Source organism: Tamandua tetradactyla, chromosome 1, assembly GCF_023851605.1.
Source record: "Tamandua tetradactyla isolate mTamTet1 chromosome 1, mTamTet1.pri, whole genome shotgun sequence".
Classification (NCBI taxonomy): domain Eukaryota; kingdom Metazoa; phylum Chordata; class Mammalia; order Pilosa; family Myrmecophagidae; genus Tamandua; species Tamandua tetradactyla.
The window spans coordinates 119823484-119849728 of NC_135327.1; the positions used below are offsets into that span (position 1 = coordinate 119823484).

Genomic DNA, 26245 nt, shown 5'->3' on the forward strand with positions numbered 1-26245 from the left:
GAGTTGATTCTTAAAGTTTGTGAGTATCAATCTTTTCATAGAATCAGTGTCACAGAGTCTCAACGTGACAGGAATGTTCCGTCACAGGTGACAGAATATCTCTGTCACATTATCTCTTTTCCTCACCTCATTGCAAAGCTCCCATTCACTTGAAGTCCAATAATTTCCTTTCTAAAGTGTTTGCTTATTAGCCCAAAGAGATGTATTTGCTGTATTTGATGTATTTGTGTATTAGCCCAAGGAGATCTGGAATTAACAGGACTTCAGATGGAAGAAATACCAGTTTCATGGATAGCCCTGGGGTGCAGCCCCGGGGTCCACAAGAGGTCTTCTCAATTACTTCTGCTGTGCCCACTTCTTCCCCTCCTTTTCCCAGAGAGATCAAGACTTTCACCTCTTAGAGCTGGTCAGAGTTCTGCCCTCTCCCATTAAATCAGGTTAAGACAATTAATTTCATGGCAGAAGTTATATACTGTAAAGGTATTCAGCAATTTGGGCTTTCATAAGATTCTCTAAAAGTATCCTTCATGAATATAAAGAGTCACATGTATGAACTATTTATCACTTTTGAGTAGCACAATCATGATTTTCAATATCCTTAAATATGTGTGCAGTTAATTCGAATAGCTTTTATTTTGATACCTAGAGTTTTGGAGTCTTCATGGTCTTTTGCTCATGTCACTTGATCAGCCCCAAATTGTAAAAGTAACAGAAGAGAATTCTAGGTATAGATTAGCCACATTCCCGTCTGTGCTTCTGGTTACCAGAGGAAGTGGAGACGACGGTTGGAATCTGAGGGATGCTGAGATATTTTAGCTAACATCTTTTGATAACTCTTGTGTGACCACCAGGTTAGGATATGTAAGGTACTTCTGGCTTTTTTTCCTCTTTTTAAGCAGAAACAGATTGTCTTCTAAAATACCTATATTGGAGCTTTTAAAAAAGAAACTAAAAATGAAATGAAATGCATGTTGGTGTAATGTTTAGTAAATAGAGAGGAAAAAGGATGCTCTCTTCAATTAGTGCTAGTATTAACTATGGTCCTGTGATAAAATATGTAGTTTTTTAAATTCCAAAGACTCTTAGAAGTTGCTTCAGCATCATTCTGTTCTTACTGACCAGCTGGCCATCTGGTGCTGTGAATATTAATGCACTGTCAGATTGTTATTGTCAAGGCTACACATACTCAGTTGATATAACTAAACATTTTAAAATGTCCATTGACTAAAATTATATAACATGTTACTTCTTAGATTTTTAAAAATCAAGATATACGTTACATAATATCAAAATAGTTTAAAGAGCACTGTTTTTTTTCAAAATTGTGCCTCTCCTTATCCCATAATCTTTATAATATTTATCTGAACAAAATAAGGATTTTGTGCTTCTATGTTTACAGGCAAAAGCATATCAGGCTGAAAAACGTAATCTAAAAAAAGGAAAGAATAAAAAGCTTATTTCAGAAGTTCAAAAATAAAGGTTATTTATCACACAGCTTAGACTTCTTATTAAGTTGTTTTTGAGATAGCAAATCAGAAAAACATGGCGAGAATTAGAGGTTACTCAATCAGGTTGAAGCTGGGACATTTATTCTAGCAGCTCCTATTCCCCAAATTACATCTGATAATGTTCTAAAGTCTAAACATATTTTAGTTCTAAAAGGTACTTAGTTCTTTGACATAAAATGTCATGATGCTTCCAAATATCAACAGGTTTATCGACCCTCTTCAAATGACAGTATTTGTATTCAACATAATCTGCCACTCAGTACTTCTGAATTGTAATATTTGAGGAACTGAAATTTGGGGTCAGAATGCTTGCTTTTTACTTTCCCCTGCATAATCACCAGAGAGGGACTTTATTAAAGGGGTTGATGCACTGGCCAATACTGATTGAGGCCAGCCAGTTATTTAGGTAAATCATGGCAACAGAGAAAATCTGAATGTGTACAAGAGTAACATAATTTCAGCTTGAATTGTGTCAAACGGGATAGCAGACAAATCTGTCAGCAGACACAAGGAATAAAATTCCCAAACTATTTGAAATCATCTCTGCACTTGCAAACTGCAAATCCCATCTTCATTTTTCAACATTACAAGAAACTTTGGAGCTAAGCCTTCCCTTAAACCAGTTACAAGCTGATTATCATCTGTAAAGCAAGATGGTGACTGTAAACTTAAAATTGGAGAAATCCTCTGGGATTGCATTTCAAGGAGCTGAGAGAACGTGACACGGTAGTGCTCTGAGGATGTCCCCGTGGGTGGGCGAGCATGTGCTACTGCTCAGCCGAGGAAGTGGCATACCACAATTTCTTCATACGTGCAAGATCTTCCTAAACTCATCCTCATGAGGGTTTAAAATAGAAAGAAAATGACACACAGTCCCCAACCAGGCTTCCTAACTGTTTGGGGAGGGTTGCCACTTTCCCAAAACATTAGGTTACTGTGGGGGATTGTTCCAAAATTGCCAACAATTCCATTTTAAAACTTGGTTCTTCCTCTCAACACGAGACAGATGCCATACAACCTAAACTATATTTGGTCTAGTAGGAGAAGTAAGTTATTTTTACTATGCTGACTCCTACCTGACAGTGGAAGACGTATTCTGGTGTGGTTTTCTTAAACTTCATGTTCCAAACCAAAGCCACTCCATCTGGTTCATGAGGGGCATCTTCATTGTTGTTGTAGGAAGCAACCATCAGTTCTGGGTACTAAATAGAGGAGATCACAAGGTGGATCATGCCAAGATGACAGCACAAGGAAAACTTTCTTACTCCTACATGCACATGCTATATTACATACTCTTAAATGACACTTTCTCTTTAAGTTGTGATATATTTAATACCAACTGACTGTTCAACCTCATGCAATCTGGCTTCTGTCTCCAATATGTCACGTGTTTTCCACAGTCACCAATAACTACCAAACTGCAAATGCCACTTGACTTCTCTGGATTACGTGATACTCTGGGTTACTCCTTCATTTCTCCTATAGAGGCTTCCATTACATCCCTCTCTCTTGATTTTCTCTCCTGATCAATCTTTTATAGTCCCTTATGGGTTCTCTTTCGATTACCTGCCTCTTTAATGGTAGTATTTCACAGAGGGCTGCTCTCAGCTCTCTCTCTCTCTCTCTCTCTCTCTCTCTCTCTCTCTCTCTCTCTCTCTCTCTCTCTCTCTCTCTCTCTCTTTTGGCTCTCTACACATTCTTTCTGTGCAATCTCACCTATTAAAATAGTTTGAATAAGCATTACTAAGCTGATAATTTTCATATCTATATCTCTAGGCTTGATTTTTCTCTAAGCTGTAGACCCTTTTATCTGGCTACTAGGGATTCCACAGGGCTGCCCATAGATACATCAGGTGCAATGCATAGAAAACTGAGCTCACTGCCTTCCACACAAAGCTTACTGCTCTTCCAATGCTCCTCTGTCATTCCGCATCCTGTTTCACTACTTCCCCAATACCATCCAAATGTATTTTTTTTTTATTACTCATCAAGTCAGAACTTCCTTTTTTTGTCTAGATGACTGCAACCACTTCCTAAATGGTTTCTTGGGTCCAGGCTCACCAGGCTCCACCTGCACCTCATCCACTCTCTGGTCTTTTCCAGGATGACTTTACAAAATATACATTTGGTTAATTCACCTCCTCGCTTAAAAATACTTCAATGCCTCCTTATTACTTTCAGGGCAAAATCCAGATCGTATGAGATCCTTCACTATCTGTCATCTTCTCCCTCCCCTGCTTAATCTCTTACAACCCTCCCTTCCCCCTCACTGTAGGACCCAACTTTCCCGGGCCTCTGTCCTTACGGATCTGACACTCACTCTCATCAGAATGCCTGCCTATGTTGTTAACATGATTAACTCATCCTTTAAAACTCAATGAAGGCATCATGTCCTTCAGACAATGCTAACCATTCCATTGCTTGCCTTAATTGGCTCCATTAGTATTCTATGCACTCCCCCTCACTCCCATTAAAGCACTTGCCAAATTGTATTACGCCCCCTCTACCCCCAGGTCTCTCACTAGATCGTAAACTCTTTGAGTAAAGGAACTGATTTTTAGAATCCAGGATCTAGTCATTCCCAGCACATGATAAACTTGAGCCAAAATCTGTTGAATTATAATTGCCCCTTTTTATTTCAATGACTCCGGGCTCAGTAGAAAGGTTTCATATTTAATCCTTTGTTGTCAAATAATGCCAATAATTAAAGGCTTAAGTGCAAGAAACACAACCAGTAAAATAACAAGGAGGAAACCCCAGTGATGTTAGGTATTAGAAATTCCCTACCCACCCTACATGAACTCTGTCCTGTGTGCTATCAAACTAACTGGTGATGAATGCCGTGGAGTAGACATGAGGACCCATTTCATGAAAATGCCATTCGTATCTGGGAATCCCATGAGGCAGCTTCATTAACAATAGCATTAATTAGGATTACAGCATTTGACACCACTCTCTTCTCAGAGATGATTTCATGTTCTCGTTTTTCACTATGCTGTTACATATGTTTCACAGAAGTTCACTCTTATACATTTGACTTTTTTTATGTCAAATATATACGTTTAACAAAAGTTTGCTCTTACACATTTGACTTTTTTTCCTGTCACAAATAATCATAACGAATTCCATGTGGCTCTATTCATTTCTTTCAGCTCCCTAAAATAAGAAAGCTGCGAAGAGAACTCGCTGGTTGGTGCAGAGGAGACATAAGCACACAAAGATACATGTGCATTTGACTACCAGGGAAAGTCATCCTTCTTTATTAGAAAGCGCTCCTCAGTGCATGAATCAAAGCCCTATTAAGGAAGGCCTTTGATTTCAAGCCGATAAAAAGAAACTAACATCCAGATAAACACAGAAGTCTCCAGACTGGCCATCTGAAGTTTAACCATGTCACATGGAGAAGGCAACTCTATAAACACGACGCTACTACCACAGGGGCCAGTGAGCAGCCAGATGTGCTGGAATAATATCCCACAGCTTCACATCTGGGTCTCATCGCTGGCACCCACTTTCAGCTTTTCTATTTCCAGTTAAAAATATGTCAAATTGTTTGGACTTTAAGAATCCTTTAGAAAACAGGGAGAGTTTTAGTAAAACACCAGTGAAATATCTTTGGCACGCATTCTATAATTGGAATCTTAAAGTCTAAAGGTACTGAATTATAAATTCTATCTCATGAAAGTTTTCAATGACGTCAAAGTCTTCTTCAGTTGTTCTTTTGTCATTATTCGTTTGAACATGGATAGAAACGTTTTCGTATTCTATACCAGAAAGCAAGTCTCTGAATAATTATTTAAGCTTACATGTGGCTTAAAATTATGATTTTAAGGAGAATATTAATAGTTGTGAAATCTGTGATCATCTGATCATTCCTGGGGTTGGATTATCTATATGTCTAACATGGGATGATTTTACCTAGAAATTACAGGATCTGCTTTCAAGCTTTGATTTGGTTTTGTTGAGACATATAATCCAGTATTTATAGAAGAGGAAGTAGAAGGAACCAATATGTGTTCCCTATTTGCCGGACACTGAGCTGGGTGCTACGTTAGCTCATTTGGGCCTTACAATCCTCTAAAGTAGGCACTGACTTTCCTATTCCTACAGATGAGGAAGCCAAGGGCTCCCTGGCTAAGTAACTTGTTTAAGGGGATGTGGCTAATAAGTGATGAAGTGAGAACTCTGCTGGAAATCTGTTTGGTTTTAAAGGTTACATCCTTTCCTGTCTACTGTGGCATGTGTTATGTGCCTGTTATGTGTTTGGAAAGCACAATGCCCAGGAAAATGTGCGATAACCATCAATAATAATAATTTGTTTTATAGGGATTCACAAAAGCTACAGTGAAAATTACTAAAATACAAGCATAAAAGCAGAACATGATATGTACTAAGATAGAGGTACAAACAAAGTTGTGGAGAAGCACACAGAGATTAAAAAATCACTCTAGTTGGTGTAGTGTGCAGCAGGGAGAGAAACTGGAAGGGACTTCTGAATACAAATGAGACATGAGTTGGATTTTTAGCAGAGAATGGAGCATGGGCAAGGGCACAGAGATGGGTGCAGGCATTGCTCTTGAGTATGTGCCTGGTGCACAGTGATTCTCCCACCTGTTGAGATACACAGGTGTCCAGTTTCTGGGGGATGGTAGACACTTGCCCCAAGCTGGGCCAATCAGGTTCTCTACCTGACTATTATGACTTTTGAACTGAGACACAGAACCCGTGGGCTGGCAAATGAGTCAAATTAATGGCAGCATCATTTGGTGAGGTCCCTTAAGCTGCCCACATTTCTACTCTTCCTGAGTCTCAGTTTTCTTTTTCTGGGGTTGCATAAGCATCCTAGTGGTTCCCCATAAGATGTGCTTTTTGCTTAAGCTAGCCAGAGAGAAAGCTTTCTTAAGAAAGTAGGGAAGAACATGTTCAGGAGAAATCAGGTTGCAGGGTTTATACTGGAAGGCAGGTTATGTGAAGGAGTATAAGAGAAGAATAGTCTGGAAATGTCTCTGTGCATTATCACAGAAGTCACTGAGCACAGATTAATGAGTTCAGATTTTATTTCGGGGAACAGCAGAGTCATACTCTATGACTACTACCATCACTGCCACTACAACTCTTGCACTATGTAGCGTTTCTTGAGTACTTTTTATATGCCAGGTACTTTTCTTATTCTAAGTTCTTTAAATACATCAATTCATTCAACACAATAGGCACGTGAACTACAAATTACTATCATCATCATTTATGGGTGAGGAAGCATGAGCCAAGGGGAAGATGGGCAACTTGCCTAAGGGCTCATAGAAGGTGGATAAATACTCTTTACAAAGGTCAATCTGGTAAAATGACTTAAAATGACTCAACAGTCTAGAGACTGGAGGTAGGGGGACCAGTTAGTCCCCTATAATATGAGGAAAATATCGCTTCCTCACATTAAGCAAGAAAGTAAAAGGCACGCCATGAAGTAGGCATCTAATACATGCCATGAAGTAGGTGTCCAGTACATGTCACTGGTTTTGACTTTGTGCCCGTGGATGTCTTTCTATTACTATACATTTGAGTGGATTTAGCACCTACATGAGCAGTCAACATTCACCAGGGTTTGCATCTTGTATGACTGTAAGACTGATAGAGGGAGTAAGAAGATGAGTCTGGTTTGGGACACTTCTGGACAATGGGTGAGGTGTTCTGTGGATCATACTATTGGCCTTTTATGCTGAACAATGCCCACTGAATGACAACGCTGACATAATTTCCCAAGTGCTCAACTCTCTTCCAGGAAATGATGTTTGTCTGATATGTTGCAAATATTACAAAGCTCAAGTGGTTTGTTTTCAGAAGCCCAGAGGATTAAAGCAAAGTTGCGCAGAAACTTTATGGTTTTTTAGTGTCTTTCCTCTCTGTTCAATTCTGCTTCACTCATACATGCCACAGCTGGGCTCCAAGATTATACTTCTATTCTTCCCTTCTTTCTTAATATCACTAAGTTGCATTTAGATCCACTCAGAAAGTTTCAATGCCATAAGTATGTAAAGCTGTCCTTTTGAACCTCACCAAAAGTGTTGTGATTAGGAGCTGAGGGTTTCAATTTCTTTTTCTCATGCTCCATATACATAATACATTTTTTAAGAATTGCAAACCTCTTCCCCACAGTGTAGGTGGGAAGGTTTAACAAAATAGGGGTGGTGGTGGAATGTGGGCTGTTCATGGTAGCGTTTCTTTCCTTTTCAGTTTCACTCCCTGCAGCAGGAACGTTACAAATCTATGGGCAATACAGCTCATCACTTGCAGAGGAGAGGCAGGGACCAGCCCATTGTGAAGCCACTGACGCTGGCCCTGCCGCCTCCTCAGGGAGCTTTGTCAGCCGATCAGGGAACCCAGTGAAAGTTGCCTCTGTGGAATGTGTCAGATAAGGCTCCTGTGTAATTTCCAGACTCAGAACAAGTGAACAAGCCTAGCTAAGTGTTTCCTCAGGCTTGGATCTGATTTCTGTGCATAGCCCAAGTGTGCTCACAGACCACCCACACGCTGCCAGGAAGTGGCTAGGCCAACCCTGTTTGTATTAGTCACTGCACGATTAGGTACCACATGCTTTGTTGTTTGGATGTAAGAGGGACAAAAAGGGCAGAGAATGCTCATCTACTGGGAGGCTGATGACAGGCCAGTTGTGTGGTATCATGCTCACGGTTCTCCAGCAGGATTACTTGGGGCTTTTGAAACCACCTCTTCAATAGTACTGCCTAGAATATTTGCCCTCTTCTCTCCATTTGTCTAAATCCCACTCTTCTGAGAAGGCCTCTCTGACCAGAGACAGATTCCAACTTCCACTGGATTCTGAGAGCACTTGCTATCCACCCATATTATTTGTACTTACAAACTCTCTGGGCTTCAGATTCATGAGCCCTGTAGGGGAGGCAGTAGTTAAGAGAATATGCCATGGAGTACTAGAAGATCTAGGTTTGAATTCCTGCTGTGCCATATCCTAGCTGAGGGACTTTCATCAAGTTCCTTAGCTTCTCTGAGCCTCAGTTTTTCCAAATACAAAATGGAAATAATAGTGGCTGCCTCCTTTGATTGTTATCAGGATGCAATGAAATAATAGCTTTTGGTATAGCACTGAGCACATAAGAAATGCAAAGTAAAAGGTAGGAATGATTATAATTCCCCCCAAAAGCATAGGCTACAAGAAAGCTGAAACTGTGCCACACATTCATGTCTTGGACAAATCATATATTAGATGGGCTTAAAATGCAACAGCAACTTCCAGTACAACACTTATAAATTTAAACTAGATCTCTCTTCTCCCAAGAAGGGAACCATTCTTCTGAGTTCAGTGATAATAGGTACATGCTTCAGAAGAAGCAAAGTTAAAGGAAAGGAGAGACCCTCCTCTCACTAATTCCATAGGAAAAATTCCTAAAGAGGGTAATTACATTGCCACATGCCAAATGCTCCATTCAGGGACTCCTCACACAAGACTCCTCCCAGCTCATGTGAGCTAGGGCCCCTCTTATAAGGAGTATCCTCAACTCCATGCCATGGAAATTCTTCACCATGTCTTCCAGACCTTCTCTAATTATTTTTTTCATGTTTCTCCCCTTTGTTTTATCGTGTTCCATACAGGAAGTCATCTTAGGCACACACACACCACTAGTCTCTCCGAATCCATAACATTCTTGCTTCTATCATTGCTATTATGCCACTGTCACTGCAAGAGGGAACACAACAGGGTTCATGGGTCAGACCACCTGGGTTCAAATTCTAGCAGCACCACAAGTAAGTCTGGGCATGTTATTCAGCCTGGTGCCTGCTCAATTGTCAACTGGCTGACTTGGCCATTCAGAAAATTACTTTTGGTAAAAATACCTGCTTTTACTCTCTATGCCATACTAAAAAGTTGAGACTTTTTTCCTATAGGCAACGGGAGGTTTTAATACAGGGAATGAAATGATTTGCATTTCAGAAAGATTTGGGTAACTTTCCAGAGGAAAAACAAGATGGACAAGGTAGAAAAACCAGTTAGAAGGATAGCAATATAATGGGTGTGAGACAATAAAGTCTTAGATAAAGGTAGTCTGGAAGGGAGTGGAGAGGAAGGGATTTGAGAAATCTATGAGTGGAAAAAGGGCGAGTTTTGGTAACAGACAGGGTTTGAGAGACAAGGGAGATGTTGGTAATGTAGATTATGAGAGTTATGCTTGATATTCTTGGGTATATTGTGACAGAGAGAATATAGTAGGTTGGAAACGATTTGAGGTGTGGAAATAATGAGTTAGCTTTTGACATAGTTTGCAATCGTATGGGACACCTGAGTGGGCCTGTCTGGTGTGTAAAGAATCAGGAAGGAATCCTGAGTCCAACCACTGCATGGAAGCCTGGGAGGATATATAAACAGACTTCTGTGCAGTGGTTGGCTCCATATGGGTGGAGGAGAGGATGTCAGAAGAGAAGAGCAGAGGCTGAGGATGTGATCATGGGGCGCACAAACACTAAGGGTGAGAGAGAAAAATGAACTATTCACGAAGTCAAGGAGCTAGGAGGAGAGCTAGAAGAGAGTGGGGTTGTGAAACTCAATATAAGGAGGTTATTTCTAAAAGTAGGGAGAAGTCAACTAAGCTGAATGACAAAGAGAGGTAAAAGTAGATGAAGGCTTGAAAACACTCACTGGATTTAATGAGGAGGCCCTCACTGGTGACTTTAATGACAGCAGGGTCTGGATCTACGAGCATATAGTAGATGTTCAAGACACAGAAATAAGTGAGTAGAAAGTTTAAACTGAAACCCCAGGGAAACGAGAGAATGAAAACAAACAGGAATAGAGAAGAAAAGTTTAGGTCAGTGAACATATCCTGAGTGATGGAGCAAATTTCTCTTCTTTTATCACACACGTCATGAGAACAGAAGCCCCACTTGTCCCATCCCAACAATAATTCTTACCTGGAGAGACCAGTCCATACAAGTAACCACTCGGTGCTTGGACCAATGCTCATCGTAGAACTGTCGATTGAAAGAAAGGTTGGCTCCAGCCTGCACATCCCTAGGAGGGTTTAAACACCACAGAGAAATGTAATGATTCACAATAGGGCTTTATCACTATGCAGCTCATATTTAAACAGCAAGATGGCCAAAGAATGGTATATAATACTCCCAGAGGCAGAAATACCAATTCAGACAACAAACTCTGATCATAAATAAATGGACTAAAGATGATCCCCACTTTAGCTTATGAAGAACTCTCTCTCTAACTTGGTCCAGAAAAAGTTTTGATGTGTTGTTCTAAGCCTGGAGTGAAATGTCAAATTCATGTTAGGTTCCCATATTAACCACTACTGAACTATTCTCTATTTTCAAACAGGCTCTAGCCTGAAGTGGGGTTTAACTAAATAGCTCTCAGCTATTCAAGGGAGCACAACACACTGGCGATTCCCTGATATCCATGCCACCTCATTTGGCCTTAGACTAGATATGATATGCATATTTCTAGTTACTTGAAAATTCTGTTCTGCTGTAGTGGTTATTTCCTTGCTCAAAAGCTAGTGATGATTTTTGCCATGAGACAGCTGTGGTAGGGAGTGGGGTGTGTACCAAATATATACCAGATACTGACCATTCCTGCCGTAGACCTAAACAGCATCTGGGTCTAGGAGGATTGCACTTTGTCCTATGCTACTTGACTGACATTCAACCGGCTATACCACTACCTTCTGAGAATTCGGCACTAGATGTGCAGATGTTCTCCAAGACTGAGTGTTTAAAATGAAGACTGCTTGCTCTGTGCCAGCAGCTGCTAGATCTGCATAAAGAGCTGCCTAAATTCCTTGGTCCTCAGTTTGGGCATTCCTCCATGCTTGCCTTTCTTCTGTTTATCTACTTCATTCCATACCTTCTTGAATAGTACCCTGCATCACTTGCCTTTTATAGCTCTTGTCCAGACTGGGTGACCTGGCTTCAGACTATTAACCTGGGGCCTAATCAGTTGACCTATTAGGACTTTTTCTTTTTCCCCTGATAAACCTTTCCTCAGCTCAACCATGGCCAACCCAGGGAAGAGGAATATGAACCCAAGTCCTGCCAGGAACCATGGCTAACACCTGGCCAGGCCCACAGAGGGAACAGGACCCAGCAAATTAATTGATCTATAGTGTAATGAGTCTTAAAAAACAAAAATACCACATGTGGTGGTTTGAAACCACATGTGTTCCAAAAAACCATGTTCTTATAGTTAATCCATTCCTGTGAGCGTAAACCTATTGTAAGTAGGACCATTTTATGAGATTATTTCAGTTAAGGTGTGGTCTTAATCATTTTACTGGAGTCCTTTAAAAGAGAAAGCCACAGAAGCAAGAAGCTGAAATCAAGGAAACATTGAAGACAAGGGAGAGACACTGCCATGTGCCTTGCCATGTGGCAGAGGAGCCAAGGCTCACTGGCAGCCAATCTTTGGGAAGAAAGTATTGTCTTGAAGATGCCTTGATTTGGACATTTTTCTCAGCCTCAAAATTGTAAGCTTTTAAGCTAATAAATTCCCATTGTTAAAAAGCCAACCCTTTTTATGGTATCTGTTTTCAGCAGCCTAGGAAACTAAACTACTAGAGGATTCGTATATTCAAAATATTGTTGCCTCTTTGAAGTAGTCTACAGATGCTGCCAATTGTTGAGAACACTTTCAGAACTCTCTTTTGAAATTGTTTCAGAGCCTCTGTTACATTCCTCTGTGCATCTTCATATGATGATCAGCTTTATCCTTTGAGAAGGTATTTGAATTTTAGAAATAGTAAAAAGTGAGGTCTGATAAAAAAGGTAGTAATCTCACTTTTGCATATTATGTTGGGCAAAGAAATTATGTGGCTAAAAAGCAGATATATCTATTCTTATAAGGCTCATAAAACAGCTGACAACCTTTCCCAACACAAATGTTACATTCATAGAGGAAGTCATTTGGTGCCCATTGCTTTTATTTATTTATTTATTTATTTATTTATTTATTTATTTATTTATCTGTAAATGCCTCTTTGTATATGTGTTTTCTAAGCAACAAATACACATAATCTTATAGCCACAAAAACAGAGGAAGAAGCTTCCGGTCTTGTTCTCTGTTGCCAATATCAATTAAGGTCTCCTATATCTCATGCTTGTTTTCCTCAGCTTCCTGTTTGCTTAGGTATCAAGAACAGATCTACTAGATATAATACAAATCTTCTTTTGCTGCTCATATATACATACATATATATATATATATATTTTTTTTTTTTTTTTCCCCAGAGGGACAATGTAGATGACTCTGCCAAGGAGGAAGGTATAGAGACGTCTTTATCACCTGGACTATTCCAAAGAGATCAAGTTCAAAAGCATTTCACAGAAGCACATGATAATTACAGGGACGCTCTGAGCCCGGCATTATGACCAAAGACTTAGTCAAAGCTGTTCAGCAAGATCAGTCCTGGAATTTCACCCTCCTCTGATTGGTTAGATTTGCAATTTGCCTAGTCAACTCATAAATGAATTTAGAAGCAACACATATATGTCACACTATTTTTTTGAAAAATGCGAACAAGAAACCAACCCATCTTTTTCTTCTAATTCTCGACCGCTGTAGTCAAAAAAGATATCTGAGTCTTCTGCCAGTGCTCGTTCAATTACCCGTATCGTTCGATCAAAAAAGATGAGGAATTCCTCTGAATGGAGGATCTGCTGTTTTTCTTCCTCTGTCAGTTCTCTCGGAGGAGCTGGCGATGTAACAGAGATCATCAAGAGAGGAAAAAGCAACAATTACTTTCTAACACAAATTCAACGCTTGAAAGATACTGTTTAACCGCGGGGTAATAAGACAGTGAAATCACAGAACATTATGACTTAGCATCATCCTAAATGATTCTCAAATTCACACTGCACATTTTTGCTCATATCTCCACTACTACTTTTGCAGGAAATATTTCACATAAGTCCCAATTATTATTTTGAAGAGTTGGAAAAAAATTAAGATTACAAATTAAAAACGATCGGTTTGTTCAGAATTTAGCAATCAGTTCTGAAACTTAAGACCTCAAATAATTCCTAATAGAGAAATTTTTAGAACTATGTATATCAGATATTATTGTAAAATTGTGTATATTAAATAATTAAGGTATGTCTACGCTAAGATCTAGTAGTACCTTTCCTCTTTCTACTGGGCAAATTCATCCTTTAGCTTTAGTAGGTCAAGAGTGACTGATGGTCACACAGGTTCCACTCAAAAGCTAAAATATGTCCTTCCAACCCCACTTTTACCTAATGAATTTTTGCTTTTAAATGAACACATGGAACAAACAAATGTTTCTATAAAACACCTCAGAATTGCCCTTGTGCCTTAGTTGCCTGGCATTATTAATCTTATCAATCCAAAGTTGAAGATATGAAACAAGAAAAAGAGAGATTAAATAACTAGCAGTACGTTTCAACATCTGAAAGTTAGCTCACCGCACAGTCAAGGTTAGGTTACATAAACCGTTCTTGCAGTAGCAGGTTTTTCTTAAAACTGTAGAGAGGGAATTAGGAACTCCCCCAGACTGAGAATGCCTCAAGGGCAGAAACTGTCAGCTGAACCTTTGTGGTTCTTTAGAAGCCCCAGTTCAACTCCCTTGCAGAAAGCCCTTGTTAAATATTTGATGGTTACTCGTTCAGTAGAAACAGAAGCTCATATGAAGTTTAACCTACAGGATTGCATGACATTAGAATCACAGATGGTAGAATCACTCACACACAGGGTTTCCCTGATTCATACACGACCATTCCCATAACCAGGAGCCATTTCTCCCTGGCTTCATGGTCAGAGGAATCTTTTAGGTACAGTCACCTGTAGCATAATGTTTTATGAAAGACTATTTAATTAGATTGATGGTCTCTCAAAGGCACTGTCCAACGAAATCTGAACTGTTAAGGAGCCATTCTGCAGAGGCTTGGCAGTGGATCGCAAGCTTTTGATGTCCATAACATCAGCCCCTTCCTGCCTCTCCCTCCCTCCCCAGACCATGACGCATCTGGTTTGGAGTGGGGCAGAGAATCTGTATTTGTACAAGAAACTAGAGAGACTGTGTGGCCTAGACACAAGTTTGAGAAACGCTGGCATGGGTAATATATTGACTAAGACTATGGCTAGGTGCCTGGGGAATCTAAGGAGGCCATAAATAACAAGGAGAACTCTGCAAAACTGACCTGGAATCAAATGTTTGCTCTGACGTTTTCTAGTTTTCATTCTTTAATCAATTAATCAAAACTCTCTGAGAAGCAGTTTCAACTGTCAAATGGGGATAAAGATACCTAATCTTAAAGTCTGGTTTAAGGGCTAAAGATAAATATACTGGCCTAATAGCTAAGCATTCAATAATTAGTCACTAAGACTTCCATAAGTGAGATATTTGATTTATGCCACCTTATGTAAATTCAAGAGACCAGTGAAATTATTAAATTTTCTAGTCAAAAGAAAAAATTCTACAATGTGCTAAGTCTATTTTGTTTTGGTCAGTATTATTACATAAACAAGCAAATTTCATTAAAGTGGAGATACTACTAGACCAACAAGAATGTTTCATTTTAAAGCACTCACTCAGCTTTGGTCACTGTTAATGGAAGACTTGAACACACTTAAAATTAAACAGAGAAGTAGAATTTCCCTCTATTCCTTTTTTTATAATATAAAAAAATCCTTATATTCTCTGTTATTCTTTTTGGGGCCACTTCTATTTCACTGTATCTTTCCTTACAGGTCTAATACCTTGAATAAAAACTAGTATCTTTGTAATTTTCTGTAATATTTTTCTTCCTGGTAGCTTATTATCACTTTGATCTCAGCTTTCAAGACCCACGACTTCTTTTCTGAGAGAAACATAAATGGCTGATCAAAGTGTATTTGCAGAGGCCAAGTTCAGGTAGGTGAAGCAGTAGCCTCTCCAGATATTATGTTTGACAATGCAATATTTGGCTTGAAATTAAATTGCTAGTGAAGCAAAACAAGGGATGTATTCAATATTGAGCTTTGATGTCTAACAGGGATCAAATGACATGATTTGTTAGCATAAAATAGTAAGATGCATGTGCAGATGACTATATTTTTAATGTTACAAGCAATATTCAATTTTCCTAAATTAAGTACGGCCATAGTAATTTTTGATTAAATAAATCCTTCTGCATTTAAAAATGTTTTAATTGATATTTTGCTACAATGTACTGCAAACAAAATGGACTACCCAGGAACCACAACCAAAATGCTGTATTCAGAGATAAAACTTCTCCAGACATCATATTTAATAGAAGAAAATTAGTAGACTAATGAGATCCACAAAATACAGAATACAAGCATAAATAATTAGAATGAGAGTTGGATTTGTTCAGGAGAGACCCTAAATTCTCCCTGAAATATCTGTCTGCAGCTTTTCCCTTTCCCTGGAATTCATGAATTATTTTTAACAAGTTTGTTGCATAAAGATGTAGGTATTAATTTAATAGCAAATGGCTCACCAGAGCAAAAGATGGACATTAATTCAGCTTTTCTTATTAGCTAAGCATAAAATGCAATTGTAGCATTTTATGTTTGTTTTGGCAACACAAATATGGACTGTTTCTCCTAAGAGCTAACAGCTAACAATACTTTCTGTATTTAACACGAGCTTTTTTATAAAGTAGATATTCTTTATTAAGAGTAGAACACAGTTATATATCTTATATATAATCAAAATGATAGGATAATTTCCAAACTTATTAAAATTTACTTGGACAGTTATATATTTAGCTCGAATAACAAGAATGGAAAAATGTCCTGGATTCATGAAATTCAAAATTTAGAAGACTGCCTAGTTCCATGAATTTGTGGTCCGCAAAATAAAAATCCAATTTAAATTTTATTTTAACATCTACTTTTTAAATATAGAAATGTTCATTTCTTTTGGGTTGACATACAAAATACCTTTTATTTTTAAAATTTACTCTATTTACTATATACTGTATCTTTTGGGTTCTAGGGTTCTTGTGGGAATATTTTTCTTCTACAAAATGTAAAATTTACAATGAATTTCACAACTTATAATATTTTAATATCTCATTTTTAGGTTAAAATTTATTTTAAAAATATCCACTTCAAAGATGTCTTGCCTTGTTTAATGTAGCTTTAAATTTCAATATAAAAGTTTAAAATACTGTTAAAGTATATATAAAAGAATAAGAAAAGAAAGAAAAAATATATTCTTACATGTTTTAATGATATATAAAAATAAAAATTTAAATTAAAAAACCCACACAGCCAGGAAAAACACTTAGGGATGCTGGTTTTTATGAGAACTTTATGGTGAAATCAGTACTCATACAGGAACAAGAAAACCAAACCAAACTAACAAAGAAGGATATCCTTCTCTGAACTAAATATGAGTATATGAGTTAATTTGTATTTGTAAGAGTTAGGTTTCCAATTCTGTTGTTTGAATCCTGAAACATGAGGACACCAGGACACAGATAAATAGAAATGTCCTAAATTTTGATTAAAAGCTAAAATGTACCTGTTGTTTTTTCCTACTACGTTGCAAAAAAAAGAGAGTGAAAACAGTAATAAATAAAACCTATATTTCCTTTATGTTTAATGTATTTTTATGTCTCACAGGCAAAAATGTCAAAAGCTAGTGAATACTGCTGATATTTCCCAACTCCCCCTTACCACCTTTTTTTTTTTTTTTAGACTCCAAAAAAGGCCAAACAGATTTCTCAAAAATGTGTTCCCTGGTTTGAAACTGTGTATGTCAAGTTTCAGCCCAGAGCAAATTTTTATGGCTGAGTAATAAATCCCTGAAACTCAGGACTTATAATGGAAGTGCTGACACAGCCCTAACTACTCAGCAGCCGTGTGAATGGCGCCACGATTATATCTGCTAGAGATTCTTTAAAAAGTTTGCAAAAATACTGTCTTGCTTTAAAAAAAAAATGCCAGAGAGGGTTTGATGCCAACATAAACATGCTTTTAACCCATTATGTGCTAATTTGCAGAAAAGCCATTAATGGAGAATAAGGCACATGGTGCAGCAGTAACAGGAAATGTTCTTTCAAACTTCTTTTCGACTTTTAACATGACTTTAATCAATTCCATGAAGCACGAATAGCAGTTAAAACTGGAGGGTGTTTTTGCTCAAAACTTAAGAAGAGGGTTGCACTGCCCTGCCAGAGAAGATGATTTGGAGACCGGGTGGGGTGGGGTGGTACCAGTGCCAAGACACACATGCAAAAAAAAAACCCAGCTCTTTTATCACCCAGTATATTTAAAGGCTAGCTTGTGAAAGGAAAAAAGGAGTATTTTACTAGGTCCTGATTTTTTTTGTCCCTTGCTACACCTATGATAATGATATCCTATTCACCAGCTTTTTTTTAAAAAAGACACTTTTGGTAAAAATTGAAATGTGAAATCTCTTGCATCAATTCCTCTAGAATCTCTCAGAAAAAGTAACCCTTGCGTCTTCTGCTGCTGTCACCATTACAGACGCGAATGTCCCCTTTGCCCTAGGTCATGATCCAGAACTTGACAGTAATGCCTGAAACCAGGCACAGTGACAAAAATAGGACTTCTAAAGTTAGTTCTTCAGAGAGCTCAAAGGACATCACTTGCATCTCTTCTGATATTTTTACTATTTCTTATCAGATGTCATCTGCAATAGGTATTTGGGCTGCCCTCATTTTCTAATGAGATCACCTGGGGCTCACATGAGGATAAGTGATTAACGTGTACAGATTCCTGAAAAAATCTCCAGTGCCCACTCTGTGCCACATACCGTGCCACCGCCACAGCTATGTTTAAAATTTAAAAATCAACTGAGCTTCGAACTGCAGTTATATTGACCCATATTTGGGACACACAGTGCCTTTTAAACTGACACTCAGTTCTGAGTTTGCCACTCTCCATTTGTCAGCAAGAATAACAGTTTCAAAATTTTGTTCCTTTCTTCTGACTCAATGGACTAAGAATCTCTAAGTGATACAAAATTAAACCTTTAAGGAAGCATTACTGGTGTTATCTTTTTAATTTTTTTTGCATGGGCAGGCACTGGGAATTGAAACTGGGTCTCTGGCATGGCAGGCGAGAGCTCTGCCACTGAGCCACCGCGGTACCACCCGGGTCGTATCTTTTTTTTTAAATTTTGTTCTCTGCTTTTTTCTTATTCCCTCCCTCCTTCTCTTTTTTCCTTTTTTCATTTGAGACCCAGTGCTATTACAGGATGGTTAAATGCACAGGCTTTGGATTCAACTATATATCTTGGCTCATACACTTATAAATTATGTAGCTTTAGGTAAGGTTTTAACCTCACTGTTTATATTTCCCTGTCTATAAAATAGGTATTTTAATAATATATCTTCCTCAAAAGGATGATGTGAGGAGCAGATAAAATATGTAGAGTGCTTATGAGAGAGCCGAGTACAGAGTAAGGGCTTACCAAATGTTAGTAATTATTGTCGCTCAAACATGTAAGAAGTTATTTCTCCTTATATCAGCAGAGTTGCAGAAAAATGCCTTAGTACAGTTAATATTAATGACGACTGTTCATGTTTCTAATATAGACCATATGAAAAAAACTTCAGAATTTACTGACAAAATATTTACATTTTCTTTCTCCAATATGTTATCACTGGGAATATATGGCAGAGTGAACTAGATAACATGACAACTAATAACAAGTACCCGATTTATCGTTATTCAGTAATAAGTTTACTGGAATTTTGATAGGAGGGTTTGTATTTTATTTGCTTCTATTAGTCAAGAAATAAGTGACGTTGATCAGAGATTATAGTTTATATGGCTAAATGTAATTGCATTGAACAATCACCTTCCATATAGTTTGAACAATCACCTTCCAAATTTAACACTTACTTCCCCATACAGTTCCTTATGTAGGTGAAAGAAAACAACAGTAAAATGATCACCCATTTTATTGCCCACACCATACCTTCCTTCACCTCCTGTTTTTTGTCTTGATTTTCCAGTTCTGAATCATGGCCTCCTTTTGGTTCTACCATTTCCTCATCTTCCTCATCCTCTAGAAAAAGAAAGAGAAAATGCAATGTTTTCTTTCCTTCAAATCAAAGTCTTTGGTTGACGGTGGGAGGTAGGGCCAAAGGGTAAAGTTCCAATCACTTAGGGCAACTTCTAAGTAAATCAGTCCCCATGAATACCCAAGATACATGGTCATGAATATATGAATCAATTATCTCCAAAAGGGCCTCTTTGAAAGTCCTCCCAGGCTGCTGAGAAAACCCCTCTGAGTGGCCACCTGCCACCTCCATCTCCAGGCCCCCACCACCTGTGATGCCTTGGGATTGCCTCCCAGACCTCAGCATCTTCTTTGGAGATGGCCCAGGAACAGCTCTTAAAACGTTTCCACCTGGAGCAACGTTTTCTCCATGGCAGACACCTGTTGTACAGACGACTCATTTCCAATTTAATTCTCACCAAAGTAATTTGTTTTTGACCTACAGGAAAGGGTCAAATGCAGGTCTGACCCGAGGTCAAATGCCACTGGCAAGCAAATAACCAGGATAGGGCCCCAAAAGTCAAAGCCATTGGCCTGGAGAGAAAGCAACCAACCTAAAAATGGCATTTACAAGTTCAGAGCAGTTTGTGCATTAATGTGAATTTAATGAGCACTAACAAATGGACCCAGTCGGCTGCCCCTGCCAGATGTTACAGTGCCCTTCCTACCCTATGCAAATGTATAATCATTCTTCCTCTTCTCTCAATCTGCTTTTCTTAAAGACCCCTTTCATCACAGAGCACTTGAAAATCATCAGTCACAATGCAGAAGATGTAGGAGAGAATCAAGATGTCACAAGAAAATCAAACTCAAATAAAATTATACATAAACTTAAAACTTGCTTTCAAAATATTTTATTAAAATACCTTCCTCTTAAGGTAGCCTCTGGACTACTGATTTCATTCATTCAAGAAGAGTTTGAAAGAAATGATTTTACTTTTTTTCCCCATCTCATGCATTCATTAACTCAACAAACATTTACAGATCTCTTATAAAACCACAGGTTCTATGGATAGTCCCATTCCCATCATAGTAATTCATGGGATTTATATCAGTTCAAAATTTTCATATCACCACATAGGCAATACATTATAAATGCATACTTAAATGCTCAAATAAGTATCTAAAGCTTGAAAAGCAACCTCTAAAGTTTTGTCTATATTAAGCAAGTGCTCTGTTGAAAAAATATAAATTTAAAATCTATGGAAATATAAAGTATAGCATTTGGATATTTAAATATGCAATTTAGATATTAAACATTTTTAAATGTGAATTTTCATTGAAATGCACAACTCTATGTACATGTGTGTAGATTGTGGAGCCAACCTCATCTCTTTATAATGACTTAGAAAGAATGCAAACTTGTTAAAGGAGAACTGTCATTTATTATTAATACATACTTACAAGGTCACATTTATGAGATAAAAAGTTGCACTTAAAATTTTGAAAAGAACACTGCTACCCAGATTTCTGGACAAATAAACCTTTAAAATGTTAAGCTATAAATAAAATACCTAAGTCCTTATCTATATGTAAGGTATAACTACCATCTACCCAAAATAAGCCTGCTTGGAAAGTTTAGAACAAAACACCCACATTGACATAATATATCTTCCTGATCAAAGGACCTAACACAGAGCCAACGAGGTATTAGCTGGAGGGCACCCTGGAAGTAGAGGCAATTTTCAAAAAGTCACTAATCTGTTGGAAAGTTGTTCCATTTCTTAACCTTCTAGAGACAGCTCTTTAAATTGGATGGATCCAGTGGCCACGCCCTGACACCTACCGAACGCGTGGCAAGTACAACAAAAATCAAGGCGCTAAAGCCAGTACAATGTACTGTCTTCTATGATCTTACAGTTTAGTAGAAGGGAGACAGGAAACATACTATAATAATGCCTAAGAAAGTGATGAGTGCTTCACCCATCTAATTTATTTCTGAGAATCTAGAACTATTAATCCTGTTGATGATGAAACGAGGAGACAGAATAACTTCCCCCAAGAAACTCACAACTGAGTCAGGCTTCCAGTCCTGTCTGGTTCTGCCTGTTTTCTGGTCTGTGATCTTTAACCACCAGGCGTCCTGCCTCCCTAACCACAGCACGACATGAAACAGAAATGCTGTGGAAGAAGGCCTTAAAGCACAAGCAGGGTCAATGTTCAGTGGTCGTGTAAGGAGGGGCTTCGTGGAGGTTCTCTGTGGTAGACATCGCATGGCCTGGCACGTATCACCCTTTCACTTCCGGGAGTTCAGTTGGAGAAGTCAGGTTTCACCCTTCAGAGCTGTATATATAATGAATATGAAGCTCATATATATCTTCCCAATTCTGGAATCACTGTGCTGAGATCTGACCAGAAATGGTTAATACGAAGCACCGATTCCAGTGGCCAGACAGACTCCTAATGTGGCTGGAAGAATGATGTGGCAGAAGAAGCAATGCAAGGCTGGTGAATGATCTGGATTCCAGGCCACAGTCCACCAGTTACTAGCCCCTTGATTTTAGACAAGTCAAAGCAACTCTCTAAGCCACTGTTTCCTCATCTGTTAAATGGGGATAATAATCCTTTCTTAAAATACTGTATTGTAAGAACAACCAAATAAAATAATAGATGAAAAACTGCTTTTCAAAATTTCTATGGTGTTAATATATATCATAAAATTTACCATTGTAACCATTTTTAAGTGCATAATTCAATGGTATGAATTACATTCACATGCTGTGTACCATCATGATTATTTATTACCAAAACTTTTTCATCACTCCAAACAGAAACTCTGTACCTATTAAGTGCTAATTCCCCAATCCCCCTTCCCCATTCCCATTTACCTCTAATCTACTTTGTCTCGATGAATTTGCTTATTCTAGATATTTCAGTAAAGTAGAATTATACAATATTTGTCTTTTTGTGTTTGGATTATTTCACTTAGCATAATGTTTGCAAGGTTCATCCACACTGCAGCATGTATCAGAGCTTCATCCTTTTCTATGGTTGAATAATATTCCATTGCATGTCTATGCCACACTTCGTTTATTCATCATTCATTCATCTGTTGGCTTGTTTCCATTTTTGCCTATTGTGAATAATGGAACTGCTTTTTAAACCTCCCAAATACTTGGGAATATGTGTAAGCAGAAACCTTGAAAAGAACGTTACATGCATATCAATAAAGATTTACTGAGAACTTAACTGTGTGCCATGTGCTGGGCATAAAACAAGGAACAAAGACCAAAAAAATCTCTGTCCTCATAGAGCTTCCATAACATTAGGGGAGATAAATCATAAAGAAATAAATAAGCAAAATATATACTATGAAGGAAATGATGAGTATTATGGGGGAGCAAAATCTTAAAGGAGGGGAGTGAACTGTGTAAAGATATTTGGGAAGACTAATGACAGATTCTTTCACCTCATTCTGTGGACACAAGAGGAGTAAAGGGTCAAGGTCTAAATTCATTTATTATCAGTTCCATTGACTACAGAGAATTCTGCTTTTATTAGAATGATCTAGCTTGTACATTCACATCTTCTAATTCTAATAATCAGAGGCAGTCTCCCCAAATGACTTTGAGTTTTCAATAGCATCAAGCTCTCATTTTCTGCAGACATAGGATTTTTATTTCAAACATTAATTCTTGGAAGGGTAAAAAAGGCAACATCATGGCAGAAAGTGCCCCTTGTAGCTTATCGAAAAAAATATTTATTCTATTAAGGGCTGTTTTAGTTTGCTAAAGCTGTTGGAAGTCAATATACCAGAAATGGGTTGGCTTTTAGAAAGAGGATTTATTAAGCTACAAGTTTACAATTCTAAGGCCATAAAAATATTCAAATTAAGGCAGAGAAAGATAACTTGATTCTGAAGAAAAGGCTGATAGTATTTGAGGATTCTCTATTACATGGGAAGGCACGTGGTGACATCTGGCTTTCTCTGCTGGCTTCTGGTTTCAAGCGGCTTCCCTGGGGAGCGTTTCTGTTCTACATCTTCAACTGTCTGTGTCTGCGTCAGCTCTGAGCTTTTTCCAAAATGGCTCCCTCTTAAAAGACTCCAGAAAGCAGATTAAGACCCACTGTGAATGGGTGGAGACACACCTCTATGGAACCCACCTCATCTAAAGGGCCTGCCCACAATCGGGTTGGTCATTTCCTCATGGAAACAACTCAATAAAAAAGATCTACCCAGCAATATGGAATAAGGGTTAAAAAACATGGCTTTTCTGGGGTACACAACAATTTCAAGTTGGCACAAAGGTTTAGCTATTAAAAGATGATAGCCATAGGTTAGTTTATGCATACAAGTATGAGAGAAAATGGCAGTTTATCTAATCTTCTTTAAATACAAACATAAATGTCCTTCAAATATAAAATACTTCCCCAAATGAAATGTTTTAATCACATTAAAAAAAATCAGCATATATTTAACGTGGGCATAATATGTGCAAAGTAGTATGATGTGATACTATGAATAACAGAGAAACAAATTGTTTTAAAAAGTGCACGTCCCTTTAAAACATTTATGAACCATTTGCAAGCATTAGTTTTTAGTGGCCAGAGAACTCTTTGTCTATCAGCCACTTTAAGACATAAAGTCAGTGTTTCAGTGGATTTGTTGAAGAAATAAAACACAAGAGACTGGTTTGTTTCTCTGAATACTGATATGTTTGCCTTGCTCAGAAAAGACAGTATGTTTTTCTTTAAGACTCTGGTTTCCTTTCTGGTGCAACTGGAATTACTTCTGTTGAAACCATTTTCAGAACAGTTAAGTTTAAAGAAAAGGATTTATGTAGACTTGCTATAGACTACTGATATATGACTTGTGCCACCAGTTCATACCCAGCTACATTTTCTCTGTGATTGGAGAAAATTAAAAAAAAAATTACCACCCATGTATAGTCCCCTGTACCCATATCCACACAAGGAATCAACTAGCGGCAGAACTTAATTACCTGTCAGTCCAATGAGCTAATTTTAAATAATGGCATCTTTTAGATACATTATTTTAACACCCAATTTATGCCATCTCCAGTTGCTGCATTTATCCCCCTCACTGGCAAAACTGTGGTAACCACTGTCCTCCTTAAGATTTTCTGAAGGTCTCAGAATGAATAGTTGCATGTTATACAGAAATCACAGAGAACATACTTAGCACAAGGCTTGACCCTTGATATCTACTTCCAAAAGGCCACTTTCCTCTACCTGTTGGTGGTACAGAATGAAACCAGTGTAGGCAAATGTCACAGCCTTCTCGTGCTGACCTGCACTACAGGAGTGCAGTGGGACATCTGTCGTAGTTTAGCAATGCAGTATCAGAAATCCCTTTCTGTTTGGGTATATCCACCTTTGCAGTAGAGCTGTAATGATGAGATGCTACAACATATGTCCCCCTCGTGAAGCCCAAGGGGAGACATTTTCCTGCTCTCCATCTCCTGCAGACCAGGATACAGGCAGGATATGGGTAAATGCACTGGGATGCTTCAAGAGGCAAAGCCAAGGGGACAGGTAGGATTAATTTTGGAAAACTTGTAGCCGTAGCGGCAATGTCCAACATCCAGTCCAGATTGTTCCAGAGGTCCAGTGTCTGGATCCCCTTAGTTCCTGCCCCTTTTCAAACCTGGTCATTTTGCCTCCTGTTGATTCTGTAAACACCAGATTTCCTTCCAGTAAATCCCACTAGAGGCGGTGTCTGCTGCTTGCAACCAGAACTCTTGAGTATTACAGGGCAGCCCTCTGTCAGGAGAGGGACTAATGTTTTACAAGGTCACTAGGTTCTCACTTTCCCTGATTCTCTCAGGGCCTGCAAAGCTCTGTGATAAGTGGGTCTGAGAGCCAGGCTGGAGCTCTGGCTGCTCTGCTCTTGACTTCCCACAGTGTGGCTGCGGTCCGTCCATCTGTCACCTTGCTGGAAGATCATGAAGTCTGGACCAGGAGGAGAATGGGGGCAGAGAGCGGGGCTGCTCACGCCATTCTTCTTCACTCCAAAGGCATCTTGCCATTGCCCAAATGGGAGGCACAAAACCATTACCACATGACTTCAAATCTAACATGCTATCAATTGTAAGATGCACAACTACTTCACGGATCACTAAGAAAGACAATTACGGCTAATTAAACTATAACACATTATTAATTCAAATGTGAAAAATTGTGAATGTTAGAAATTGATGAAATCATTTGTGGCTTAAGAGACGAATAGAAACTACTTTCCAAAAGCTTAAATGATGGCGAGGATATAGGCTCTGTTCTAAACCAAACTTGCTAGGGCGCTACTGTGGGTGAACAGGTTTGGAGAGAAACAAAGGACATTCTCTCTTTTTTTTTTTTTTTGGATGTACTGCTCTCAATTTAAGAGCATATGCCTCAGCCAATTTTTTCACGTGCGGATATTTCAGGTGGCTGTTCTCCTTTGTTAGAAGATATTTAGAACTTTTCAATAGAAAAACATAGAATTTCTCAAATAAAATTTTAATGTAATTAAAAAACTACTCTATAAATGTATTCAGTGAGCCCCTTCAAGTTAAGAACTCTGCCTTAGGGTCCAAGGATACAGAGTCTTAACCTCCTATTTATTCGTCATTTTTTCATTCCAACCATTTGTCTGAAATCGCTCTGTCATCCCATGAGCTTCCAATTTCTAAAGCCCTAAGGGTTAAAACAGAAATTTCCTCATTTGTATTTTATCTGCAGCATTTGAAATTTTTGACCAGTTCC

At 38.4% G+C, this 26245-nt stretch overlaps 1 protein-coding gene across 11 annotated transcripts in view; it reads right to left on the minus strand.

Annotated features, from left to right (window-relative positions):
• DYNC1I1 (dynein cytoplasmic 1 intermediate chain 1) overlaps positions 1 to 26245 on the minus strand; it is a 367030-nt gene that overhangs the window by 99859 nt on the left and 240926 nt on the right. For all 11 annotated transcript variants that reach the window (XM_077123359.1, XM_077123350.1, XM_077123387.1 and 8 more), the window contains 4 exons: positions 19457 to 19546; positions 13069 to 13231; positions 10443 to 10542; positions 2585 to 2710 (listed from right to left, as the gene is read on the minus strand). In XM_077123359.1, coding sequence (XP_076979474.1) covers positions 2585 to 2710; positions 10443 to 10542; positions 13069 to 13231; positions 19457 to 19546 — 479 coding nt within the window. The remainder of the gene's footprint in view (positions 1 to 2584; positions 2711 to 10442; positions 10543 to 13068; positions 13232 to 19456; positions 19547 to 26245) is intronic.